A 9,777-nucleotide genomic window follows, 5' to 3' on the forward strand; every position below is an offset into this window, starting at 1 on the left:
GAACTTGAAATTCCAGCTTGCGTAGATATAGCTCTACCCATATATTTGTCGACATCGTTGGTATATTAGTTTCAGTCCACCAAAAAAAAAAAAGAGTAAAATTGTAAGGGTATTATTCTGTTTATTGTAATCAAATGTTGTTACGCGTGTATGTCCGTATGTATGGTGGGTTTAGGGTGTGGAATTTTTTCATTTTTATCGAAAATTGAAAACGGATTCTAATACCCATAGTTTTTTCTTGGTTTAGTACAGTAATGGTAGGGTGTCATCCCATGCTATAATGATAATGGATTACTCACAGTATTTTTTATAAACATGGTGTGTGCGTTTTAGGGTGGCACCTTGTGCATATTCTTCTTTTATGGATTTTTGACATTACTGTTGAGGTGGTCTTTTCGTGTTTGTGTGGTGGTGGTTGGTTGGACCATGGTGGTGGTTTTTTTTTTTTTTTTTTTTTTTTTTTTTTTTTTTTGGTGGTGAGTGCGTTTGCAGTTTAGTGGGTGCATGTGTGATATTCGTTGAGTTTTGGTGGGGATTGTGGGTGTTTCTTGTTGGGAGCTAACAGGTTTTAGGTTTCTTTGGGTGTTTATGTGGTTGTGGTTTATGTCGGGTTGGTATGTGCGTTTGCAGTGTAGTGGGTGCATGTGGTGGAATCCGAAGAATTCTATGGGGGGTGGGGGTTGTGGTTGTTTATAGTTGTGTGCTTCCGGGTTTATGTTTATTTTATGTGTCAATATTTGATTGTAATATGGTTTGTGTTTTTATTTTTTTATTGTGTGTGGTATTTTATGCAGTGCCGTTTGACGTCGCTAGTGTGCCCGCGTGTGCGGGAGATGGGGTTGCAGATTTGCCCGAGACTGCCGCGCCCGTTGTTGCGACAGATGGGGTGACAGATTTGCCCGAGACTGCCGCGCCCGTTGTTGCGGCAGATGGGGTGTCAGTTTTGCCCGAGACTGCTGCGCCCGGTGTTGCGGAAGATGTGGTTTCAGATTTGCCCGAGACTGATGCGGGTGAAATACCAACTGAGCCGGCACGTCAATCCCCGGATTCAGATGATTCAGATGTCCAGCCTGACGAAGTCGACCATGGTTTATTTCCTCCATTGAAGATCCGTGCTTCGCCCACGCATCTCGCGAAACCAATGAAGCATTTCAGTGCTCGCCAGCGGAAAGCCGTGTATGAGCTGGGGTTGGGGGCGCTGTTCAACCTTGATGTGCATGACATTCCGAAACTGCTAGCTAGGTGGCTGCTTTTAAACTTTGATCTGGATGAGATGTGTTTGCGTGTGGAGAATGGGGCTGTTATTCGGGTGACAGAGGCAGATGTGCATCTGGTGTTAGGTCTGCCCGCCAGTGAGGTTGTTATTTTCAAAAGGGCTAAAGACGATATCAGCGATGCCCTTAAGGAATGGCGTTGGAAGTTCGAGAAGGTTAATCATGCTGTTACACTGCCTATGATTGCCACTAAGATCAAGACCCAACTTGAGCGCGATGTGTGGTTCAAGAGAAACTTTGCGATGTTGGCAATCAGTACATTGGCTTCTCCCATGATGAATGGATATGCAAATCAGCGGGTGTATCACCACTTGGAGGACGTGGATGAGGTTAAGAACCTTAATTGGTGCAAGTTCGTTATCGAGTGTTTGGTTCATCGGCGGAGGAATTGGGGCAAGAATACCTACCAGCCGTTATCGGGCCCTACCGTTTTCTTGTTGGTATGTTATAATTCTTGTTTGTGTTTTATTTGTTTTTGGTGCGTATCAATGACTCTTCTCCGTTCTTGCAGCTGCTGTATGTGGATAGACTTGTACACGGGGAGAGGGTTGTGCCTCGTGCGATGCCAGCATGTCGGGGGTGGTCCACTAGGCTGTTAAAGGCCCGAGAACTAGATGAGTTCAGGTGTGGGGGGTTTGGATGGGGTGAGGTGGTTGGATCGTTCATTTCGCAGGTATTATTAGTGCAGTCACTTTTATATGTGCTGTTTACGTTGATGCTCCTGAAAAGGTAATTGTTTCATATTTTCGAAAAAGGGTTTATTTTCGGGGGGTGGGGCGGGTGTATCGTGATTTTTTGGGTGTTCGGTGTGTGCGGTCTGTATGGGGTTTGTGAGTCAGTTTGTGCGTACAGAGCTGCCAGCTAGTGCATAATGCTTTTATGCCAGTTTGTGCGTACAGAGCTGACAATTTGTTGAACATGAAAGATGTTTGGCATCCTCGAGTTTGCCAACCTATTTTAAACCTAAATTGGAGCATGTATTATGTTGTTGATGTTTAAAAATATTTTAAATTTTGGATATTGGATATTCTGTTGGACATGCACTGTGATGTTTAACTAATTATTACTAATTTAGTGCATTACTTTTTAAGACTTATTTATCCTTGTTGGATATTGGATATTGTTGATGCTTAAAAATATTTTGAATTTTGGATATTGGATATTCTGTTAGACATGCACTGTCATGCTATTAATGTGCTATCCTTGTTCGGGAGGGGGGGGGGGTGTCATTGTTCCTGTATTGTTTTTTTTTTTAATGGGTTTTGCGAGTCAGTTTGTGCGTACAGAGCTGCCAGTTAGTGCATAATGCTTTTATGCCAGTTTGTACGTACAGAGTTGACAAATTTTTGAACATGAAAGGTGTTTGGCATCCTCGAGTTTGCCAACCTATTTTAAACCTAAATTGGAGCATGTATTATGTTGTTGATGTTTAAAAATATTTTAAATTTTGGATATTGGATATTCTGTTAGACATGCACTGTGATGTTTAACTAATTATTACTAATTTAGTGCATTACTTTTTAAGATTTATTTATCCATGTTGGATATTGGATATTGTTGATGTTTAAAAATATTGTGAATTTTGGATATTGGATATTCTGTTAGACATGCACTGTCATGCTATTAATGTGCTATCCTTGTTTGGGGGGGGGGGGGTGTCCTTGTTCTGTATTGTTTTTTTGTTTTTTTTGTTTTTTTTGTTTTTTTTTTGTTTTTTTTTTTGTTTTTTTTGTTTTTTTTTTTGTTTTTTTTTTTTCCGGTTGTAATGATGTTGGTTCAGCGCAGGTAATGTTGTTTGTCTTTGTTTAATATTTGGACGAGCATTTGTGTGCGTACGGGGTGGTGGGGTGAATGCGTTATAGTATAAGCATGTTATAGTATTGTTATAGTATATTGGATATTGTTGATGTTTAAAAATATTTTAAATTTTGGGTATTGGATATTCTGTTAGACATGCGCAGTCATGATATAAATGTGCTATCCTTGTTGGGGGGGGGGGGGGGTGTCATTGTTTCGTATTGTTTTTTTTTTTTTTTTTTTTTTTTTTGTTGTAATGATGTTGGTTCGGTGCAGGTAATGTTGTTTGTTTTTGTTTTATTATTTGGACGTACGTGTGTGTGTATATGGGGTGGTGGGGTAAATGCGTTATGGTATAAGCGTGTGTGCTTTCTCTTATTATTGGATGTTGGCATGCCGTGTGCGTGTGGGGGGTGGGGGTATATTGGTTGGTGCATTGTCGCATAATCTCCATTTTGTGTATTGATGCAGATTGTGGCCGAGATTTATGCTGAAAAGGCCGATGCTGTAGCTGCAGCTCTTGACGATTTGGTGCTCTTTATGGACCACCATGTTGACCACCCAGGACCGACGGAGGGCTTTCTTAGAGTTGTTGCAGGTGCTCGGAGGATCATCTTGCTTGCTTATCAGTTTGGGTCCACCAGTGGTGCACCGTCCGGTGGTCTGGGAGGGGCTGGTGTGCTGAGTGGTGATGATATCTGGGATAACCCGGAGAACTTTGAGACGGTCGATGCGGTTGTTAGTGCCGTTCAGCAGAAGTCTACTGTCGTTGAAGTCCCACCATCTGATGTGGCGTTAGACCAGCAGGATCCCGTCGGCAGCAGGCAGATGTTGCTGGAGATGTGGGTCAGTGCGTTGAGACTGCCGATGATGCTCCGACTGAGGCGGGGGATGGAGGTGGTATGACCGATGCTGTAAGTAAGGTTGTTCGCCGTCGTAGGAAAAGGAGGCGGTATTAGGTTTGCAGTGGGTGGTCCAGTATGTTTTTGGGGTTGGACTTTTTTTGCTGTTAGGTGTCGGGATTTGGTGTGTATTTTGATTGCATGGATGGGTTGCGTTGTATCGGTGACATGTGGGTAACTATGTATATTTTTTGGTACTGCACGGTGTGTATGCGGGTGTTGAATGGTTGGTGTTATGCGTACATGTGATGTCTATTTACATGTTTTTATTATTGCGTTCTTTCCTTCGGTGTCCAAGTAGGTATGGTGTTTTGTATATATGGGGGAGCTTGTATGACTGTTTTTTTCATTTATTAGGACGATGCATTCCGTCCATCGTTCAGTCTTGGGTTGTCTCAGCAATTTTCGGGTGTGGGTGATGGGTTGTCGCAGGATCTGCCTTCCCAATGTTGGGATGTGGTGGACGCGATTGTTCGTGAGTATAACGCACACTCAACGAATGTAATGCCTCGGGGGTGCTCTTCGGCCCCATGTCATCCAGTAAGTGTGCCTGGATACGTTCCGATCCTTTTAAAATATATTTACTATTCCGTTTATGCGTATACCAGTGGGGTTTACCTAGCATCATTTATCTTTTTATTTTGTGGCGGTAGGTTGGTGGTCCCGGCACTCTTTCGCCTGGTGCTCGTGTTTCCGGTTCTTTGTGCGGTGATGTTCGTGGACAAGCTTTTACAAAACGTCTTCGTCGATGGGGGGTTAATGTTGATGTCGTCACCCTATTCACCCCAAATGAGGTATGTTGTGTAATGGTGTTTACATTTCTCCAATATATGTTATTCTATGTGGAACTATTTTTTTTTTTGTTACACATTGCGGTGTTGGGGGATCGGTTTGCTATGCAGCGTATTCGTCTAGAGACGCGGCCTGGTAGCTCCATAGCTGATTCTGAACGGTGCCTTGCACCAACAAAGCAGTCCCGTGTGCCGTTAAATAATGTTCGCGCGTTGAGGACTCTTGACTTGAATTCGTACGAACGTCGGACACGCTCACGTGTTGTACACGCTGAACATGCGAAGGGACCTGGTGCGCAAGATATTTACGACTGGATTGCTAGATCGGGGCGTGCTGACATGTATTTCCGTTGTGATAACTCCCGTTTTTATTTCCTATTTTGCGTGTGATATGATTTTCCTTATTCTGTTGGGCTTTTATAAACAGGGAAGAGGAGTTGTTTCTTTGGCGTGGTCGGTCAGCACGTCGGGTTGAGTTTGTCTCTCTGGTGGAAGGTAATGAAGTGTTAGTGGGCATATTAAATGCGTGGACTTGTGTGTTATCTTATAGGGAAATGTCAAAGGTTGCTGGTGAACCGTCTAGGCTTTTCGTCTCCACGATGACTACGGTTTGTCTCTAGTTGTCATTTTTTAATCTATTCATTTTCCATGTTCCGTTGTTTAGATTTTGGGTGGTTTTTTGACATTGTAGTTGTACACTGTGGTTGATGTCTCGGCTCCTCGTGGAAGTCGTTTATAGTGGTTTACAGATAGCATGTAGGACGAGTTGAAGTTGTCGCCTTATAATTCATGGGATGATATAGACATGGTTCGTTTACTTTTTGTGTTCATTTGGTGAATGCACATCGGCCATCCTTTATTTTTTAAAATGGGTTTTGTTGCATTTCTTTGTACTGCAGTTTTTTTTCCCCATACTTCAGGCGCACCACTACTATGTCGTTTTTGTGTTTTAAATGTTGGGGGTTTTTTTTGTAGCATGATTTGCTGACCGTTTTCTTTGAGGATGTGGGGGTGATCGCATTGTATATGAATGCTTCAAAATTGGTGCCTCGTAGGGTTCGTTTATCGTGGCGAGATGCAAAGAACAAAGTCGATTGCGGTGTGTTTGTCATGCGTCACATGGAGTGTTATGTTGGGCAGACGTATTCTACATGGGATTGCGGGCTACATAGGGGTGATGCGCGTGCCTTAATAGAATTGCGTGCCAGGTACATGTTCGATATTTTGTTGTTCCAACGCAACATGCATAGAGCCGCAAATGTCGTCCGTGTTAAGAGCTCGATTGCTTTGGTCCGTTGAAGGGCGCTCGGTTGTTTCAATTTTTTTTTTTTTCGCATTATTTCGGATTTCCTAATAATGTGGTGTTAGACGCCTGTCCTCATTTCCCTGTCGTTTGGTGTTTTTTTTTGGATTACCACGTAAACATATCCGTATTAATGATGTTCGTTCATGTTGCATTTATTCTTCTAGCGGATGCACCAATATCAGTATACATGCACATGCGTACAATAAGAGTACACACTGACTTTGATGTTCTTTTTTTAAATCTCCAGATTTTGCGACACTACGCAAATACTAATCTGCCATGCATTTGTTTGATTAGTTAACGAATGGGACCCGACGTTTTTCAGATGATGACCATATCAGTCTATTAATACTTTTGGACACTCATTGTTTATGCACATGCGTAATTTACAGCCACGCACTTTCTTTTTTTTTTTTTTTTTTTTTCATTAATATTTCCAAAATCCATGTGTGGTATTTCGCAGGGGAGTTGTCCGACATCCATGTTCCATCATCGAACCAATATGGTGCTAATCTCACTTTCTCAATAAAGTATTGCATCATTCTCTACGCACATGCATAGTTTGCAGTCACGCACCGGGTTTTTTTTTTTTTTTTTTTTTTTAGAAAATATTTTTATTTTACAGAATCTGAGAGTTGTATTGCACACAAATTAAAGTTCACCCACATCCTTTTGTCCATCAACAAACCTATAAGGTGCTAAACTATCTTTATCAATAAAGTATTAAATTTATTGGTCTCAATTAATGGGGAATGGTGATTGCATGCAAATAGCTTTACACATGGTGCGTTCACGCTCTCTCCATGCCCGCCGTTCATGCATTTGTCGTTGTATTTTTATGTTAGTCTGTTTATTGGAAATTCGTGGTCCAGGTATGGTATTTTTATTGAAAGAAAATGTTTATTAATTCGTAATTCCATAATAACGTCAAAACAGTTCTGCGCAATCTAACATTTACGGATATAAAAATATTTCTATTTTTTGGGGCAGCTTCGACTTTTGTGTCCGGTTGCGAGTCCACATATTTTACATGTTCGCTTCTTCTTATTGCTCTCCTTCATTGCGATTTCTTTAGCTGTCCTCATTCGCTTTCCCGACCCTTTGGTACTTGATACTGCGGGAGGATGCACGGTGATTGTTTCAGGTGTGGGGCACCACAAAATGTCTCTTTGATCGATCGTTTCCCTTTCTCTATAGCCACGTCGTCTTCGCCGTCGATGCACCATGTGGTCTCAATCTCCTTTAGCGCATTGCTTATTTGTTCTAGCTTCGTGGAATCTCCTTGCGCCATGGCTATACACCTATACACTGTGTTCAACACGTTACTTTCTTCTTTATTGCCTCATGATTTGGGGTTGCCACGCTGAAGCGTATCATTGCATGTTTTGATTGGTGAAGTGGTTAGTGCGGTTCGTGTCCACCGGGGGGGGGGGGGGTGATATGTTGTGGGGGTATATCCTCGTTCCTATCATATATTAACACTGCAAACGCGTGGCTGCACAACAGTCCAATCCGGTTGTACATTCGGCACTCACAGGTTGTCGTCTTTGTCCCATGTTCAACGAACACCGTGTATCGTACATCGTGCTCATCCTCGACCTCATATGTGTTCCCGGACTCACCGTGTGTGACACCACGGACCCGGCAATCAAAACATTTGGCACATATCTCCTTCTGCACATCATAAAACACAGTTAATGTATATAGTGAAGCTGCCGCTCGCTCAATGCGCAATTGGGTTTTGTAGGGGGGTGTTTGTGCAATGCTGGCACCGTTTAGCTCGGTTTGTGTTAGGCGTTGCTTTCTGATTGTACTCTCTATCCTGTTAAAAAATTCCGAAACACAAATATGTTTGCTAGTGTTGCTTCTGAAAATCCGGTTCTCTGCTTTAGAGCGTGAAGTTGTATGCAATAGCCTGCCCATAAAAACACCTTCAAAACATGTAGGGATCCACGAAGCGCGCTCGTCGTACATGCGGTTTAGCCATGGATTTTCAATTAGGCCAAATTTTTCTATAACTCCTTTCCATGCAACCTCAAATTTGGTGGTAGTCAAGCTGTCATTCCAAACAACATCATTCAGCTCTCGTCGGAATGCTTCATTTTTGGCTAATTCAGGACTCACTTTATCGCTAACCTTTGCCATTATATGCCACATACAGTAACGATGGCGAGTTTCTGGGAATTCTTGTGCAATTGCAACCTTCATCGCCGGGTCTTGGTCGGTTATTGTGAGTGGTGGTGTGCTTCCCATTGCGTTTCTAAAGTTCTTTAGTATTCAACAGTACGAGTCGACATCCTCTCGCGCAATCAGTGCTGCCGCAAATGTTACGCATTTTTTTATGGTGGTCTATACCGGTGAATGGTACAAACACGAAACTGTACCTGTTTCACGAGGAAATGTGTTAACTACTACGCATATAACACACAGGGTTACATAATGTGAAATAAATATAAATATAAAAATATAACGTATAGCAACTCTAAAAGCCAAGGTTGCATACTGTGAAATAACAAATCCTTAAATTTATTAACATTTTAATGTAACAAATCGTCTGAACCATTCATATCCATAGCAGTGCAACACACATACTGTGGACCGTACACGCACTCCAGTACAGTTTCAAACATGTACACGCACCAACGTTATTACATCCCGTAAATGAGGTGCGTACCTGTTAGTTTTTTACGTAGCATCAAATGACACAACATCTCCGAAAACACTATATTGCTTTCTTGCCATACCATCTGCCCAGAAAACACGTGCCAACTGGTCATTCTCGTTTGCCTCGTATTCGAAATACATATCGTCATAGTCCGACTTCAGATCGAGGTATTTGGATATTAGCATTTGCGCATCTCCTCCTTGCATGTACGCCAAAATCTCCCTTCTATAGTTCTTGAAGTCTTGTTGTGTCGCTCCCACGTTTTCAACTCCTCCCACCATCTCGGCGTACAGGTCATGGCTTTTACTAGCCCCAATATTGACTTTTGAGCAGTTCGCGATGAATTGTTGGTGGCCAATATCTAGTTTCCTGTTCCCTTTCAAGAAAGGTTTGTAACTCTCCTCGCACAAACAATGGGCATGCCCCTCTTCAAACTTCTTGACCACGTAACTTCTCGTACTGTCTCTTCTGAAAACTATTTTGGCCATGCACCCAACTCTGTTAGACGGGCGTCGTCGTTTTGTTTGTGTGGTGGTCTTTTGTTCTGTTGTGGTGTTTGGTTTTGCATCCTTATACCTTTCACGATTGCACACTAGTTTCTTCTTCAGGATGATCCCGTACCTGTTCTTTATGTCGGAACTCTTGCACACATCAAACCCAGTTATGGATGCATATGTCTTGTAGTACGCGATGCCATCTTCCAATGTAGCAAACACCTGCTCGACAGCTGGTTTTATCGATGGGTCACATTTCGTAAACCAAATGCTCGAACCGTTTTGGGATTCATCCATCACACAGTGTTGGCTTTTCCCTCCTTCTTCCATGCTTATGTCACCTGTGTAACGATTCGTATTATTTGTATTGGATTTTAAAACCATACCAGTACTCACGCACCCGCTTCGTATTATTTCAGTCACTACATAGGCTAACAATTAAAAAAAACACAAACAACACATTCGTATGGAATTAAGGCGTCATGCACATATTTACAACATACGATGCACCCACTAAAACAAAACTAAGTATACACAGAGATCACATT

At 42.3% G+C, this 9,777-nt stretch overlaps 2 protein-coding genes across 2 annotated transcripts; both read right to left on the minus strand.

Moving 5' to 3' along the window:
- Nucleotides 1-7,151: 7,151 nt before the first annotated feature.
- LOC109162070 (protein FAR1-RELATED SEQUENCE 5-like) lies at nucleotides 7,152-8,323 on the minus strand. Its single transcript, XM_019310769.1, has 2 exons — nucleotides 7,606-8,323; nucleotides 7,152-7,378 (listed from the first exon to the last, which is right to left on the minus strand). Exons 1-2 carry the CDS (start codon nucleotides 8,321-8,323, stop codon nucleotides 7,152-7,154), a joined length of 945 nt encoding a protein of 314 aa, XP_019166314.1.
- Nucleotides 8,324-8,755: 432 nt separating this feature from the next.
- Nucleotides 8,756-9,559, minus strand: LOC109162134 (protein FAR1-RELATED SEQUENCE 5-like). Its single transcript, XM_019310886.1, has one exon. The coding sequence runs from the start codon at nucleotides 9,557-9,559 to the stop codon at nucleotides 8,756-8,758; it is 804 nt and encodes a 267-aa protein (XP_019166431.1).
- Between the last annotated feature and the right edge of the window lie 218 nt (nucleotides 9,560-9,777).

Source organism: Ipomoea nil, unplaced genomic scaffold (assembly GCF_001879475.1).
Source record: "Ipomoea nil cultivar Tokyo-kokei standard unplaced genomic scaffold, Asagao_1.1 scaffold0117, whole genome shotgun sequence".
NCBI classification, from domain to species: domain Eukaryota; kingdom Viridiplantae; phylum Streptophyta; class Magnoliopsida; order Solanales; family Convolvulaceae; genus Ipomoea; species Ipomoea nil.

Bases quoted from the DNA above. Each gene is read 5' to 3' on its own strand.
- LOC109162070 (XM_019310769.1), bottom strand. From the start codon at position 8,323: ATGGGAAGCACACCACCACTCACAATAACCGACCAAGACCCGGCGATG. The intron at 7,379-7,605 runs GTGAGTGCCGAA...TGTTGAACACAG, and splicing joins TGGGACAAAGACGACAACCT to TGTATAGGTGTATAGCCATG.
- LOC109162134 (XM_019310886.1), bottom strand. From the start codon at position 9,559: ATGGAAGAAGGAGGGAAAAGCCAACACTGTGTGATGGATGAATCCCAA.